Below are 16,804 nucleotides of genomic sequence, written 5' to 3' on the forward strand. Positions count from 1 at the left end.
CTCACCAGGCATGGTGGTTGGCACAAGCCTTTTATCCCCAAACAGGGGAGTCAGAGGCAGGTGGAGTTCTGAGTTCAAGGCCAGCTTGGTCTACATAGCAGAGTTCTAGGTCAGTCAGAGCTACTAAAGACGAAGACAACTAAAGGGTCTCAGCCTGTCCCAGCTGAACTCTAGGGTGGGAAGACTGAAAACTGTCAGGAAGTAGTGTCAGCATCAGTGTGTCTGCTTGCCCATTACTCATTGACTTGCTGGGTGAGGGGAAGATTCACTCTTGGATGTAGCAGTTATGAGTGGCATCCCGAGGGGAAGGAAGATGGCAGTGCCATTTACCAGAGTTGGATAACTGAAGGACTTTTCTGGATTTTAATTCCACATCTGAAAATTGCTTTGCCTGGTGTTTAGGAATTTTGTTGATTGCCACCTTCTGATCCCAGAGACTGGGCTACTCAAGAAGACAAGGGCAGCTCTGCACCCCACCCCTTTTAGATAGTATCTCCTATGAGACTGATTTTACACTCTGACCCTGGACATCCTTTTTAAGTTTATTTGTATGAATGTTTCATCTGCATGTAAGTCTCTGCACCATGTACATGTCGGGTGCCACAGAGGCCAGAAGAGGGGTGACAGATCCCCTGGAACTGGAGATGGTTTTGAGTCATTGTGTGGGTGCTGAAAATCTAACCTGTGTTGTGGAAGAGCACCAAGTGTTTTTAACCCCTGAGCCATCTCTCCAGCCTTAACCTTGTACTTTGGAGCCTTCTGCTTCCACCTCCCTGATGCTGGGATGACAGCAGGATGCTACTTCATATGTTCTAGGCAGTGCCTCCCTGCTTAACAAGCACTACCACCTGAGCTAAGTTGCAACCCAGTTCAGTTCCTTTGGGGAAGCATTACAGATATCCCACCTTACATACTCAGAATTCTAGCCTAGGATTGTCATAGCTGCAAGAGAGTCTGAGGGATTTGTAACTTGCACTTCTGCCTCAGATCAGGTTCTTTCTGTCCTTATAAAACAGCACTTCGTCTGTAACTGTTTCCCTTCATGACAGACACAACTACCCCAGAGCTACCTAGAAACCCCAGCTGAAGTTATACAAGTTCTCTGGGTCCAAAAAACCAAACCAAACCAAAAAAACAAAAAACAAAAAAACCAAAACCACAAAATGGTTTCCAAAATGTTGTCTTCCAGGTCAAATCCTGTACACACACACAAACGGCCCAAGCTGAACCAACCCTAAAGCAAGCAATCCAGGCGAGGGAGGGGCGGGCCTGAGAGGGGGGTGCTGTGTAGAGAGGGGCAGGTGGAGGTCCCGCCCACATTTGCTCTCTACATTGTGCGATGGGCCGAGGGGGAAGGCGGGGGTCAGGGGTCGGGCAGGTGGGAGGGGGCAAGCCCACATCCCCGCCCTCTGCCGCTGCTGGGGGTAGGGAGCATCCTAACCCCCAGACCGTCCGGCCAGAACAGCCTGCCGCCCCTCAGCAGACCGCCACTCCGGGGACACAGGTAAGCGGACCGCTGGCATTCCTGGTGCAGACATCTTTTGGCGCGGGGTTCCAGGGCCCCTTCCCTGTCCTTGCCTTGTCGTGGAGTGAGCCTCACACTGTGCACTCGCTTCAGCTTCACCTTAGTCGAGTGCCTGTGCTGAGCGGGAAGCAGGGCTGTTTCTTAAGGTGGGAGGAGGAGAAAGGAGCACCAAGGCGCTACTGCCACAGTTCTAACTTGAGTCCGAAGTGGAGGAGCGCGGGGTAGATCAGGGTCGCCCTTCCGCAACTCCGAGCTTTACACTTCACCTGACTCCGACACGGGAAAGTGCAGAGATCAGGCGAGTTGTCCAAGCTAACCCTGAGAAGGGCACCACGAGCTCTCTTATTTGGACCAACTCGGTGCCCTTCCCTCTTTGACCCCGTGTGCCCAGCCTGCTTCTGCTCGCCTTCCTGGGGCTCCTGCCTAACTGGGTCGGAGATGCGAGTTCAGAAGACTGGTGCAAGCGGCTCAAAGCCGGAGTCCACAGGGTTCACAGAGTTCTCTGGGGATGCTTCAGCAGCACTCCACAGTTTAGGGGCTCTGTGTAAGTTAAGCGGAGAGCCTAAGCGCCGGTCTGTGATGTATCTACCGTTCCTGCCGAGGGGCCTGGGGCCAGTCCCCTCACTCTTTCCCTTGTTTTTTGGAAATAAAAGACCTGGAAACTATATAGCCCTAGCCTTCCTGAGGTATCACAAAGATGAGGTTGAGTGGCCATATTGGGGGCTCACTCGGCCTCCCCCAAGCTCCTACCATCACTGTACTAATCGCTAGCACCTTAGGGAGGCGCCCTTCTCATATTTATCCCCACCTCTGGTCACAGCACCCCTAGATTGGCAGTTGCTCTAGCCCCAAGTTTAATAGTGATTCTTTCCTGACCCTCGTCTTTTAATCTGGAAAGGAAGCTGTTCGTTTCCACCAGAACCTGACCTCTCTTTTCCACCTGTTCGACTGCCACCACCAGCACCACTACCCCAGCCCCTGGGTTCTACTATTTGGGCCTCGTTACGGAGGCCATCCTGATTCCATCCTGATTCTTTCTCTCTTCGAGTCTCTACGGACTTTTCTCTCTCTGGATCCCTAAACACTGCCCTGCTCCAAAGCTCCGTTCTTTTCCCACCTTTCTTCTTACCCTGCATCCCTTTGTGGGTTAGCACTTCCAGTGGCCCCTTTCAAGGATCCCTCCACCTAAGACCTTCCCCTGTCACCCCCATCTCTGTTCACTTCCTCAAACGCTACCGCTACCGAATCTGCTGGGGACCCCTGGAACCCACCACCTGCCCCCAACTGCCATCCCTCCCAGTTTCTAGTGAAATGTATGGCAACCACCATTCCGGGGCTCTCTCGGAAGGCCCTTCCCCAACCGGATATGGAGGTGCATTCAGTGAGCTAATGACTTGCTATTAGTAGCTAACACAAATTGAGCACCTGCTGTGTGCCTAACCTCTTCTACTATGTAAGATAATTTCCTTACTTATCATATTTATTGTCCCTCTTTTCACTAGCGTTGCTCCAAGGCCCCAGGAGTTGAGTCTGTTTTTTGTTTTTGTTTTTGTTTCCCGTGCTATATCAATGCTTGGCGTACAGAAAGATTTTTAATTAATTAATATTAAATATTAAAATACCTAAAATTAATTATCTGGTGCCAAACAACGTGAGATTATAGGCAACGGTGTGGATTATAAAATAAAATGTAGAAAGTAATGTTCAGTTCACAACAGTTAAGGTTGTTTGGGTTGGGAGTGCTGCTGTTTTGAGATTTTTGTTGCTGGTGGTGGTGGCTTTGGTTTTTGGAGTTAAGGTCTCCCTTTGTAGCCCTGGCTGATCTGGAACTCACAGAGATTCACCTGCCTGTGCTTTCTAAGTGCTGGGCTAAACCTGTGCGCCAGTTAACATGGGCTCCAGTGAAAACTCAGCTTGCTAGGCTTTCCCAGCAAGCATTAATACCCCCTGAGCTGTCTTGCTGGTCCTCTGCCTGATTTTGTATTATACTGAGGATCAAATCCAGAAATCCGTGAATGCTAGGCAAGCTTTCTACCAACTGAACCACATTCCCAGTTTTTTGACTTTCTGTGCCTATGTCCCTGCCTCACACAGGTGGTTACTAGGTTACATGATTTGGTTTGCCTTTTTCTCTTTTTTTCTTTCTTAATTTTTTTTTTTTTTTTTTAAGATAGGGTTGGCTCCCAATGTGTTTTGTGACTGAGGCTGATCTTGAACTTCTGCAGTAAGATGTTCTTTAGAACATAGACCTCTTGGGTGGGAAGGTTCCAAGCAGCCATTCGATCACCAGACAGTCACTACTGTGCTAAGCTGGGGTTCAAAGACAACCAAACCAAACCAAATCCCACTCTCTTTGTGCAATGGAGAGAGACTGCTATGGGACAGAGAGTCTTTTCCACAAGATAAAGATGGTCAAAACTTTAAACATTCTCAAATTCAGTTATAGTGATGGCTCCACAGGAGCTGTACATTTTAACTGGGTGGGCTTTATGGAGTGCATGCTGATATCAGTAGAAGCAAGACTTGAAAAATCCCAGGGCAGGCCAGGTGGCTCAGAGATAAAGGCGTTTGCTAACAAGCCGGACTACCTTACTCCTGCAGGAAAAAAAAAAAACCCTACTTCCATAGATTGTCCTTAGCCGGCCACACAAATGCTATGTACACGAGCACAACCCTACTCCTGCAAGGGTTAAGTCCCCCTCTATCAATCCCAATCCAATACTTCCCATGCACAAAAAAATTTGCAATTTTAAAATGAGATATATATGAAAAAGAAATATCCCTGCTCGGTGTTGAAGGAGTAGCTGAATGATAGAGGCTCTGGGTTTGATTCCCAGGCTTGTTAAAAGAAAAACTGCCTTCTATCTCTAAAAGAAAGAAACGGACATGGTGGGACACACTGACTAACACTGGGAAAGCAGAGGCAGGAGGCTTGCTGAAACTTTGAGGTCAGCCTGACCTGTAGGACAAGTTCCAAGCTAGCTAGGGCTATGGTTAAGACCCTGCCCCACCCCCAAATAAGGAGAAAACAGCAGTGTATACTTAACTGTGTTGATTCAATGGCACCTGGGGGTCTCCTTTCTTCCAACCAGTCTCACCTGACCTGTCATTGTCTTCTCTCAGCACCAGCTATTTATATCTCTTCCTTGAGCTGACTGTTGGGAAATGGCATTGCCAACAAGGTCTAGCATCTTGGACCTGAGCTCCAACACACAGTGCACCAGATCACCAGAGGAAAGCCACGAAGCCTGGGCACAATGCAAAAATGCTGGTAGGCAGCTTCCGGAGTACAAGGCAGTGGTGGTGGGCGCAAGTGGTGTTGGGAAAAGTGCTCTCACTATCCAGATGACCCACAACTGCTTCGTCAAAGACCACGACCCCACTATCCAGGATTCCTACTGGAAGGAGGTGGCCCTGGACAACGGGGGCTACATTCTGAATGTGCTGGACACAGCAGGGCAAGATATTCACAGGTCCCTTCGTGACCAGTGCTTGGCAGCTAGTGATGGCGTGCTGGGGGTCTTTGCTCTCGATGACCCCTCATCTCTGGATCAGCTACAGCAGATATGGTCGTCCTGGAGCCCTCATCAGAAGCAGCCTCTAGTACTCGTGGGCAACAAGTGTGACCTAGTGACCACTACTGGAGATGCTCATGCTGCTGCAGCTGTCCTTGCTCACAAGTGGGGAGCCCCCTTTGTGAAGACCTCAGCCAAGACACGGCAAGGTGTAGAGGAAGCCTTTTCTCTGCTTGTCCATGAGATTCAGCGGGCCCAGGAGGCGGTGGTGGAGTCAAGCATGAAGAAGCCCCGACACCACAAAGCTGTCTGTAGCTGTGGCTGCTCTGTCGCCTGAAGATCTCAGTCAAGTAAATTGACCCTTCTCTCATGGCAGATCAGGGTGACAATTCTCTTGGAATAACAGTCCCCTTCCCCACCAAATAACAATTACCATGGACACCTTTTTATTTTTTATTTGGTGAGGAGTTGGTGGTAACATGGGTTGTCTAGTATTGGCTGTGTTTTATGAAGCTTTATGCAAAATTAAATAAATGGTCTCAGGATTCAAAGCTACCTCCATAATGTCTTTTCTTTTTTTGAGACAGAGTCTTACTGTGTATTATGTATCCCTGGCTGGAAATGAGAGCTCCCTGCCTCTGCCTCCTGAGTCCTGGGATAATGGGATAAAAGGTATGTGCCACCACGCCAAATTGTTTTGTTCTGAGACAGGGTCTCATGTAGTCCAGGCTGATACTGAACTCCTTCCTGGTTGACTGTCCTGTTTCCACCTCTCAAGTGTGGTATTACAGGTGTGTACGCTACACCCAGCTTTCATGCTAAGTGTTAACGTGGGTGGGAGAATGTTGCTTGAGTTATGAGAATTCTTTCATTCAAGGAGATGTTGGGGATCTGAGCATGGTAGTGACACATACCTGTAATCACAGCACTTTGAGGCAGCAACAGGTAGACCTCTGTGAGTTTGAGGCCAGCCTAGTCTACAGTGTGAGCTCCAGGAAAACTTGAAAAACTGCCCAACTTTGTTTTGGATACCAAGAATATAGAAAAAAAACCTCCATCCTTGTACAGCGGAAGATTAGACAGCGATGGAAGCTGTATATTAAAGGAGGCAATGACAGGAAGGTTAAAAAAAAAAGCTTTATGAAGTGACATTTGTTCAAAAACGTGCACATATCGAGGGCAGACAAATAACCAGTGTAAAGGCCATGATGGCCTGAATATCCAGACTCCTTTGTAGTCAGGGCTTGGCAGTTGGTGTGCTGGATGTCTGACAGCTGCAGCGTATGTAATCCGCCTGGGGCCCTCACAACAAGCAACAAGTGTAGCCCCTTGACCTTTAGTGCCATGGACCCCTGGCAGACGCTGAAAGTGACCTCAGAGCCTCTCAGGGAACCCCATCTCAGTGAAGCCTAGAAGGGTAGCCCAGGCACCTGGTGAGTACTGCACGCCTTTACTGCTCTCTGTGTAGGTTCTCTTTTGCCAGGGAGGAAAGCAAAGACTAGGCAGGGACATATTCCATGTCAGAGGACCCGAAGAGACAGCCACTATGGCTCGCCCAGCCCACCGGCCCCTAGAACACCCCACTCAGACAAAGAGCTGCTATAGATGGCATTTATTGAGGATTCAAGGGATGGGGATCTCAGGGTTGCCGGGCAGGCGGCTGTGGACGTGCTGGCAGGAAGTCAGGGCTGCTGGGGCGCTCCCGGGTTCCAGGGCTTGCGGGATGCTGCAGCGCTCAGGGAGGCAGGAGGCGGCGTGCCGGGCCCTGGGGCGAGGAGTTATCCAGGCGTTTCACCCGTAGCAGCGCCCCCAGTACATTCTCGGGAGGCACCTCAGGACCCGAGTCCTGGTCCACAGCTCGGCGGAGGCGGCGCGGAGCGGCAGCAGCCTCTGGTTCCGAACTTCCGGTGAGGATCCGCCCCAGCAAGTACCTGCAGGTGGAGTGGAATGCTGTGAGGATGAGGCCACTGTTACCCCAGTAGTCCCGAACCTGAACACAACTTTGTATCACCACATTGTTCGCACCCCCCACTCAAGTCGAGGGACTCACTACTTTCAGAGGAAGTCAGAGGTCCCCGCCTTCCATCCCAGAAAGTGCCTCTCCAGGCAGAAAGCAATCCACCCCTGGAGCCCTAGTCCTGCATAGTCCCACCCAGTCCGATCGAGGGGCGTCTGTCCCTTGTACCGGGATCCAGGACTTCACTTCCTCAGGCTCCAGCACGACAGCGCTTTGGTTATCTCGCCCTCCCTCCCCCTGACCCCGGCACCTCAGCAGCTCCGGGTCCACATCAGGAGTCTCGTCGCCGGTGTCCTCGACATCCGGGCCGGTGGGGCCATCATCGTACACTGGAGGCCGGGGGCGCAGCGCAGCGGCGGGAGCAGGGACAAGCTGGGCCGCGAGGGCGGCGGGGTCTAGGCGAGCGCGGAGTAGAGCACGTGCGAGCTGTGCAGCAGGAGCGTCCGGGTCGTCGTCCGGGGCTAAGGGCGGGTCCGAGGCACGCGGGGAGCCCCAGACACGCAGCAGCTGCGCCAGGACACGCGCCTGCTGGTCCTCCGCCTCCTGTGCCTCTGCACGAGCGCGTTCCTGTCTCTCGGCCTCCAGCAGGTGCGCCAGCGCCCGCGCCAGCTCCTGCACTGCACCCGCCGCCTCTCCGCGGGGCACGGCCCGACGCAAGCGGCGGGGAGTGCCTGTCTCTGCCAAGGGCGCTGATGCTGCGCTCAGACTGCGGGGCTCCTGCGAGAAGATGAAATGGGGGGAAAAACCATATTGTCATCGTCCCTCCAGCCCAACTAGGGATGGGGCTCCACGGATTTTAAATGACTACCACATTCACTGAGCCCCTCAAATTCCTATCGTCTACAAGGCCCCTGCAGATCCCCAAATATCCCCAAGGGCACTCAGACCACTAAAAACGTCTAGGATCCACACAAGCTCAATGTGACGCTTTAATCACTCAGAACTTGCCTTGAGTCTTCTGGATGCCAAGTTGGTTTTTTTTGGGGGGGGGTTGGTTTTTTTTAATTTTTCGTTGTTTTTTGGGGTGTGTGTGGCGATATCAGGTTTTGAATAAAACTAAAATATTTCGCTGCTGGGAATTAAATTTGCAAAAATAAGTTGGGCATGGTGCACACACCTTTGAACCCAGCAGGCAGATCTTTTTGAGTTTGAGACCAGCCTGGTCTACAAAGTGAGTTTCAGGAGAGCCAGGGTTACACAGAGAAACCCTGTCTCACAAAACAAAATAAATTGCAAAGATTATTTTGAAAGGGAAATCCATGTCTCAAAATAATAGATTTTATGACCCACTTCTAGGGTGTTGCACTCAAAGCCTACTGGACATAAATTATTGAACCATCATAGGGGTATTTTATAATAGCAAGAAAGTAGGGGGAATAAAGGAAAGAGTTCCCCAGAAATAAACCATGACAAAGACTAGTAGACTCATGATACACTCGCAGGATATAGTGTGGCGCATCAGTAAATGAACTACAACCACATACTTCAGTAGAAATGAATCTCCCACCAAAGCAGAACTAAAGAAGGTTCTGGGCGCTAGCATGCAGAAAAGCCTCAATTCAAAACCACATGGACACACACACACACACACACACACATATTTACACACACACACAAAGGCAAATTCTAGAATCGCACTTGAGACAGCCTAAGACTATCCAACACCAGAGACTTCTTAGTGAGATCATCAGAAAGCAGATACCTAGCTTAACTCCATTTCTATGACGTTCCAAAAGCAGAAACTAAACAATACATCATTTAAAGCTAAGCGGCAACTAAATGGAATCAATGGGCAGAAAATAGAAGGGAGGGCTAGCAAAGGAGTCCTAGTATCAGTCATACTTTATTTCTTAGGCTGAATAGTGGCTATGGTGATTATTTTATCATTTTTATAACTTACATATATGCTAAATAGATTGTTCCATGCTAAATATTTAATAATTAAAAAATCCTCAGTGATTCAGACAGCTTTTAAGAGGTAGAGGAGCAAGCTGCTCCATGTCCCTCCCCTTGGTCAGGATCCAACACTCAGCCTCTGGGGAAATCAATCACCAGCAATCCCCCTACACACACACACACACACACACACACACACACACACACAGAGCCCTTGAAATGTCACACATGCAACCCAACACTGCTGTATCTCCTGCAAGGAACTGCATAGAAGTGGTCTTTTCGTGCCTATGTGCACATTCCTTGTTGGGGAAATGTCTGCTGTAATGCTCTTTGAGCCACCCAGGTGCAAGGTTAGGCATCATTTGAAAAACACAATGCAGAACAGAGACATCATGGCTTCTTCCCCTGCAATGACACAGCTCCACAATGAAGCAAGAAGGTAATCATCTCATGGATGCACAATGAAAAACCCAAGCACTCAATCTGACACCATGAAATATGTACCCTGAGGGACAAGGACCACTCCTTCCAAAATGAAAAAAAAAACCCACAGAAACACATAAGTACACAGGAAGATACACCCATATACTACGTCATCACACATAAGGGTTCACAAATATACACATGGTATCACTGAGAAAGCAATCAGGCCCACAAAAAAAGTCAAAGAAGAATCTCCAGTACTGCAGGACGTTTAGGGGCAGTCAAACCAAAAGACATACTAAAGGAACACAATACTTATACACCTCGGTCATCACATCACAGGCTCACATACTGATACACGGACATCTTTTCTGAATATGCCCTACTGCCGTGGACACAGCGGCAGGCCACTCGCGGGGCGGGTCGAGGTCAGACCAGGCCCCAGATGCTGAGGGATGCTCAGGATGCATCTGCTAGCCAAGCCCTGAGCACCATCTCCCTCACACCCAGAAACTGCGCTTAGCTTATGTGGGGCACTGTCAGCTGCAGCCCAGGACACCCTTGCCAATCTCTATGCACAAACCAGCAAGAATGCCTCAACACTTTCCTCCATCTTCCTCCCTACCCCCACTCCTTGCTAACTGGAATCGCACCTTTACGGGCCTCGCTGGCAGGGCTGGGGGAAGCCGCAGAAGACTCAAGAGCAGCAGCATCAAAAGGCCGACGCCCCCGGCCCTCGGCCCCCAGAGCAGCGGCGACCCTGCCATGCTGCCCCAACGAGCCGGGCTCCGGACGGGCGGACTGGCTGTCAAGTGCGCAGGGCTGGGACTAGTGGGCACAGCCGTGGCGCTCTGCGGCTGCGCACATCCAGGAGCCTGGCCCCCTCCTGTTCACCCCCCTCCTGACACTCTACGCAGGCGCAGAATTGGGGCTCTGGCCTCTTCATCCTACGCATCGCCATGGAGATGTCCAAGGGGCAAAGTGGAGAACTGAAGTCTGCACTGGCGGTTGCCATGGTAGTCGAAGGGCAGTTGCTAAGGCAATAGACCTTGCTGTTGAATTACCAGACAGACGAAGGAAAATTGACTCAGTGGGCTGAAATAAAGGTCTGGTTTATGTCCTTGGGGAAACAACAGACTTTTATACACTATTAGATGGATAAACAATTACCGGGTACATGCCGTGGAGCACGATGTTCCCAGAAAAATGAGTTCAGTCCAGGGAACATGGTGATGGACAGCTCAGTTCATACTGCTATGAATTAGCCTTTGCCCAAATAAAGCTATTACCAGCGACTGCAACCTCAAAATGACACAAAGTTCTATAGGAGTGATGTGAGGTAGGAGCTCACTAAATGCTCCTTTGCATTCGCTCAGTTCTTTGCAGTACCTTCACCTCTCCATGGCTGTGTTTAGTTTGTCCTCATGTGGCCTCAGCTCTCTGCATCTTCCTTTCCCCATCTGTCTCCTCTGGTTTCTAAGTCTCTCATTTAATCTCTCACAATTTCTTTTTTTAATTTACTGTCTGTATTTACTTGTTTTCCATAAATGCCTAGATTTATGTCCAGATATTGTTCCAGAAAGAATTTCTTTTTTTTCTTTCATTCATAATTGAAACTAAAGAAAAAAATCAAAATAGAATGGAAACAAAGTATGGTGACATGCCATACATTAAAAGTGAAGGAAAGCCAGGCATGGTGGTGAGCCCCTTTTATCCCAGCACTTGGGAGACAGTAGAAGGAAGTGCTCTATGAGTTCGAAGTCAGCCTGGTCTACATAGAAAGTTTCAGGTTAGTCAAGGCTATACACTGAGACCCTATCTCCAAAAAAAAAAAAATTTAAAATAAATAATAAAAGTAAAGCAGGAATTGAGATGGCTCAATGGATTAAGAGCACTGGCTGCTCTTCCAGAGGACTTGGGTTCAATTCCCAGCACCCACATGGCAGCTCACAATGGTCGGTCTGTAAACTTGTTCCAGGGGATCCAACAACCTCATGCAGATATATATGCAGGTAGTACACTAATATACATAAAATAAAAAGAAATTATGAAAAATAAATAAAAGTAAAGAGCCAACCCCACTGGATCGCTCCTATAATTGTAGAACTTGGAAAGCTGAGATTGAAGGATAGTGAGTTTCAGCCTAACCTGGGCTATATGCATTACCCTGCCAAAAACAAAAAACAAAACAGGGAAAAGAAGATACATCTGTGTGGTCTAGGATGTATCTAATCTATTGGTTATGTCTAGATATCCCCAGGGTCACAGATGATATTGCCTGGAGCAGGAGGATGGCTCCAAGTCTAAGGCCAGTTGGGGCTACACAGTAAGTGCAAGGCCAGCCAGGGCCTCAAATCACACACACACAAAAGTACATTTCTTTCTAGACCTGAAGGTTAAACACCAATATAATGACACACACTTGTGATGGCTCCCATTTCTCCCGTGTCTTGATGTTCACATCTTTTATTATATAACCCACTCCTATCAAGTGTGTGATAGGTTATATGTAACATATTTGTACTTTAAAGATGAAACAACCATCTACTGAGGAGTCTCTTAATTACTCTGCTGCTTTTGTTAAAGCAAGCAGCCACCTGAGGCATATACCCCACTTTGCACCCCAGACAGGGTTTCTCTGTGTAGCCCGGCTGGCCTCAAACTCACAGAGATCCACCTGCCTCTGCCTCCCAAGTGCTGGGATTAAAGGTGGGTACCACTATGCCTGGCAACTTGGGGCATTTTAAGTGGCAAAAGCTAGAGGCTGGTTGGCTAGACTATAGGAGCTAAGGAGTACTCTTCATTGAACATTCAATAGGAAACTGAAGCCCTTCATTCTTCTATATGTTTTATTTCTTTTTGTAGATTAATAGGTGTTTATTCATACAAACTGGGCAGGCAGACCCTTGTTTGAACCCTAGGGAGACGCAGAATGCCACGGAGAGACCAGGAGGAATACCATGTTCAGTGCCATGTGAGGTGTGAGGGGAATGAGCAGAAATCTGGGTATCACTCTTGAAGTTCATCCAGGAACTGAGTGCCTTAGAGTAAATGATCTAAAATTCAGGTTTAGCCAAAACCCAGAGGCAAAATGATGATGCGGTTCCACTGTTTGGAGGGCAGAGGGTGGGCGGGCAGGGCGGGAGTCATCAGAGGTAGACATTGAGGGTTTGCAGAATGCGGCGGCGGCATAGTGGGCAGTTACGGACGAAGAGAGGTTGATGCATGAGGATATGGGTGCAGGTACGGCACAGGCACAAGTGCCGACAGGGCAGAAGCAACACGCTCTTGCTTTGGTCCTGGCAGATCACACATCTCTTCCTCGCCTCGAGCTCCTCCAGCAGCCTCCATGGGTCTTGCCTTGCTCTCGGTTCATTCTCATTAAGTCTCTCTCGGCCTCTAGCGGGGGCGGTTCTGATGGTCCTGACGTCCTCTTCTCCTTCATTAAGATTGTCCCGTCCCTGAATTCTGGCTGAAGACGCCCTCCTGGCACCACCTTGGGGGGGCCCCGGCACTCCTCCCCGATTTGGCCAGTTGGCCAGCTGCAGGCTTACTCTCCAGACTAGGTGCCAGGCCTCCAGATCCAGTGCCAGGCGAGAGAACCGAACAATATCTTCTCGGAGCCGGTGGTAGGCTAGTCGGGCATGGAGCTGATTGAGTGCTAGGGTGGCCAGTCTCAAGGTAGAAGCTGGGTATACCACAGTCAAAGTCACTATCATCACACAAACCAGCAACACGAAAATAGTGAGGGTGGAAAGCATAGAGCCAGCCAGGAGGAGGATCACTGAGGCCAACAGCTCTAGCCCTAGCTGGCAGGGGGTCCAGAGGAGGTTGGCCATGGCCTCCCCACTGCTAAAAAGGTGAATAAAGAAAGCAGCCAGCACCTCTATCGTAAGCCACAGAGCCCTCATCCCGGCAGTCCACAGGGCCAGCACCAGGGGAAAGAGGTTTAGCATGCCGATGAGGCAAATGTTGACTAGACTGTTGATCACATAGGCCACCAGGCTCATGGCAATGCCACAGATGTCACAGGCCTGGCGCAGCAAAGCATGGCCACTGGAGACCATGTTCAGGATGCCCCTGGTCAGTATTTCCTGGCTCCTCAGAGCAGCTTGAGAGGCCAGGTGACCAAGGAGCTTCAAGCAATCCAAGCTAGAGTAGCAGCCATAGAGAAACGTAAACAAGGGCTGTAATCCCACAAGGGTAAATTCGATCAGTGCGTCAAGCAAGGCCAGCAACGAGAACAGGACTCGTCCAATGTAGAGAAGGTAACTCAGTACCATGTGTGGCAGGTTGTAGATGAAGGCCAAAAGCCAGGCCAAGCTTTCCAGGAGGAAGGACACAAACAGAAAGTTGAGATCCACCAGGAAAGTCAACCACTGCGACACTGGGCCCATCCAGTCCAGCATCGGGCCCGTCCAGTTTACCAAGGGGAACACAGCCTCCATGATAGGGCTGTTGTGTTCACCACAAAATCAAGGCTGGCTCCTCAGTGGAGGTGGTGTCGAGTATTTGGAGAGGGGGGGGGGGGGGTAATTTGGAAGGGATGTGAATGCCTAACCCAGGGACGGGGAGAACAAGGTCTGAAGTGGGTTGGAGGAAAGACTTTTAGGAGAGGGGAGGGAGTCCGGTTTGGAAGGCGGGCTGTTAGGGAGCGAAGAGGCAGAACACGTTCAAAATGACAGTGAGTAGGACTGTAGGAAATCCCTCAGTTTTAGAAGCTTAGAGCAGCAAGGAGGCCAGGAAGGAGGGGACGGGATCAGGAAAGGCCAGGCCTGGGGCGGCAAGGAGGCTGGGGGATCCGTCAGACCTGTAGGAGACCAGGAAGGAGTGGACGGGATCGGGAAAAGCCAGGCCCGCCGGGGCGGGCGGGGGCCGGGGCCGGGTGGGGGCAGGGCAGGCTGGGCACGACTCGCGGGCCAGCCACGCAGGTGCCCCTGTCCCGCCCGGCCCCTTGTCCTCCCGCTTGCAGCGACTCTCTCTCTATATATGTTGTATAAGTGTAAAGGATTTTGAAGTGACTGCTTCCCTGATCAGGCCTCAGATGACATTATGACGACACCTTGAGAGAATCATAAATACGAAACAAACGCCGGGCGGTGGTGACGCACGCCTTTAATCCCAGCACTGGGGAGGCAGAGGCAGGCGGATCTCTGTGAGTTCGAGACCAACCTGGTCCACAGAATGAGTTCCAGAACAGACTCCAAAGCTACAGAGAAACCCTGTCTCGAAAAATAAAAAAAAAAAAAAAGTAGGAAAAACACTAATTCAAGCCTTGACTTCTCCCCGCCTCCCCTGGAGGGATGGGAATGGGACCCAAGGCCTTGCACCTATTAAGCAAATGCTCCTCTTCTGAGCCCCATTTCCCCATCCCATTCCTAAACCCTCACTCCTGACAAAAAAAAAAAAAAAAAAAAAAAAAAAAACAAAAACCATAAACAAACAACAACAACCAAAAAAACCCTGCCTATTTACTATCTACTTGTTTGTTTTGTAGTGCTGGGGATGGGATCCAAGGCGTCTGTCTAAACCCTGACTACAATTTGAAGGCTGTATTAACATAAAACTAGTGTAAACTAGGTGGTGGCGGCACACACCTTTAATCCCAGCATTTGGGAGGCGGAGACAGGCCAATCTCTGTGAGTCTGAGGCCAGCCTGGTCTACAGAGTGAGTTCCAGGACAGCTAGAGCTGTTACACAGAGAAACCCTGTCTTGAAAAAACAGTAATAATGATAATAATAATAATAATAAATGATTTGAATACGTGAAGACACATTTCATAAATTTTTTATGAAACAATTACATATTATGAAAACTGTTTTGAAAGGCTTCTTACAACAAAAAGCAATTCTACTGTGCATGTGGAAGGAGAAAAGAAGACATAAGGGTGAAGAGAAATGAGGTGAATATGAATGAAGTTCATTCAGGCATGTGAGGGAATGTCAGATGAAAATCCTCACCTTTTACAATTATTACTTGCTTTAAAAATCCTTTCAAAGGGACTGGAGAGATAGTTTAGTGGTTGACTAAGAACATGCACTGTTCTTGCGGAGGATCCAAGCTCAGTTCCTACTACCCTTTTTGGGCAGCTCATATCTGCCTATAACTCCAGCTGCAAGGGATTCAAAACATGCTCTTTGGGCCTTTGTAGATGCACCTCTCCCTCCCTCCTTTTCTTCCCACTCCCTCTCCCCCCCCTTCTCTCTCTCACACACACACAATTATGAGTTTTCATGTATATATGTCTGGTGCTTGCAAAGGTCAGATGTCAGATTCCCTGGAGCTGGAGTTGCAGAGGTTGTGAGCAACCATGTGAGTGCTGGGAATTGAACCAGGGTCCTCTGCAAGAGCAACAAATACTCTTAAATGCTGAACCAGCTAGCTCCTCAAATAAAGTAGTTCTTAAACATCTTAAAAATGAAGTGTTCTGTGTTCTTGCTGGGCGGTGGTGGCGCATGCCTTTAATCCCAGCACTCAGGAGGCAAAGGCAGGAGGATCTCTGTGAGTTCGAGGCCAGCCTGGTCTACAAGAGCTAGTTCCAGGATAGGCTCCAAAGCTACAGAGAAACCCTGTCTCGAAAAACCAAAACAAACAACAACAACAACAACAAAAATCCAAATAAAAAGTGTTTGGCAGGAAACATGATGTGACAAATGGCAATAATGATGATGGTGATAAAGGAAATCAGCCACAGTGACTGAAAAAAAAGAAGTGTTCTTGCTATTCTATTCAGGCTGGTCCTAAATCAACAAAACCAAGTAGTATTCCTTCCTAGCCTAAGTAATTAGAACTGCAAGTTCGCACCACACTGTACTAGGCCATCATTTTACTGTGTGTGTGTGTGTGTGTGTGTGTGAGAGAGAGAGGGAGAGAGAGAGAGAGAGAGAGAGAGAGAGAGAGAGAGAGAGAGAGAGAGAGAGAGAGAGGCTGGGATTCAGACTCAGTGTTATCATTTATAAAGAGGTAGGACCTGAGGCTAGCCCCATGAGGGCAGCAGTTCCACAAGGGGTGGCAGGGGTGGGCTACCCAAGGCCTTGGCGGATACCTTTGTGATCCCTTTGAGGGTGGGAGACCATGGAGAGCAAGAGACAGACAGATACTCCATGCAGAGAGAGCTGGGATATAGAGTTTATTTAGTGGGTTACGGAGGGGGAGAGGGAAAGGGGAAGGGAGAAGGGAAGAAGGGGAGAAGGAAGAGAGAGGCAGAAGTTGCCTCTCCAGAAGGAAAGAAGGACAGAGAGAGAGAGAGAGAGAGCAAGAGAGCGGGCTGGAGAGGAGGTAGAAGATCTGCTTGCCTTGGTGGAAAGGGTGAGGGGGGAGACTAGGAGCTTGTCTCTTAAAGGGACAGGGTGTCCAGGTGACAGAGCAGGCCAGCAGATTACAACACTCAGAGCCTTGATACTAGACAATCACTCGTATCACTA

General features: G+C 49.4%; 3 protein-coding genes across 3 annotated transcripts; 1 reads left to right on the plus strand and 2 right to left on the minus strand.

Annotated features, from left to right (window-relative positions):
• Nucleotides 1-4,690: 4,690 nt before the first annotated feature.
• Nucleotides 4,691-5,377, plus strand: Eras (ES cell expressed Ras). The gene has a single exon (XM_038315933.1). The coding sequence runs from the start codon at nucleotides 4,691-4,693 to the stop codon at nucleotides 5,375-5,377; it is 687 nt and encodes a 228-aa protein (XP_038171861.1).
• Nucleotides 5,378-6,663: 1,286 nt separating this feature from the next.
• Pcsk1n (proprotein convertase subtilisin/kexin type 1 inhibitor) lies at nucleotides 6,664-10,184 on the minus strand. Its single transcript, XM_038317349.1, has 3 exons — nucleotides 10,033-10,184; nucleotides 7,308-7,774; nucleotides 6,664-6,971 (listed from the first exon to the last, which is right to left on the minus strand). Exons 1-3 carry the CDS (start codon nucleotides 10,144-10,146, stop codon nucleotides 6,776-6,778), a joined length of 777 nt encoding a protein of 258 aa, XP_038173277.1. The 5' UTR covers nucleotides 10,147-10,184; the 3' UTR covers nucleotides 6,664-6,775.
• A 2,344-nt stretch (nucleotides 10,185-12,528) lies between these two features.
• On the minus strand, nucleotides 12,529-13,827 carry LOC119805571 (E3 ubiquitin-protein ligase RNF26-like). The gene has a single exon (XM_038317532.1). It carries the CDS (start codon nucleotides 13,825-13,827, stop codon nucleotides 12,529-12,531), a length of 1,299 nt encoding a protein of 432 aa, XP_038173460.1.
• Nucleotides 13,828-16,804: the final 2,977 nt, after the last annotated feature.

This window comes from Arvicola amphibius, chromosome X (genome assembly GCF_903992535.2).
Source record: "Arvicola amphibius chromosome X, mArvAmp1.2, whole genome shotgun sequence".
Lineage (NCBI taxonomy): Eukaryota > Metazoa > Chordata > Mammalia > Rodentia > Cricetidae > Arvicola > Arvicola amphibius.

Excerpts from the sequence above, each read along its gene's own strand:
- Eras (XM_038315933.1), top strand. The coding sequence starts at position 4,691 with ATGGCATTGCCAACAAGGTCTAGCATCTTGGACCTGAGCTCCAACACA.
- LOC119805571 (XM_038317532.1), bottom strand. The coding sequence starts at position 13,827 with ATGGAGGCTGTGTTCCCCTTGGTAAACTGGACGGGCCCGATGCTGGAC.
- Pcsk1n (XM_038317349.1), bottom strand. The coding sequence starts at position 10,146 with ATGGCAGGGTCGCCGCTGCTCTGGGGGCCGAGGGCCGGGGGCGTCGGC. Across the intron at positions 7,775-10,032 it reads TGCCAGCGAGGCCCGTAAAG|GAGCCCCGCAGTCTGAGCGC; the intron begins GTGCGATTCCAG and ends ATCTTCTCGCAG. Across the intron at positions 6,972-7,307 it reads GTGGACCCGGAGCTGCTGAG|GTACTTGCTGGGGCGGATCC; the intron begins GTGCCGGGGTCA and ends CTCCACCTGCAG.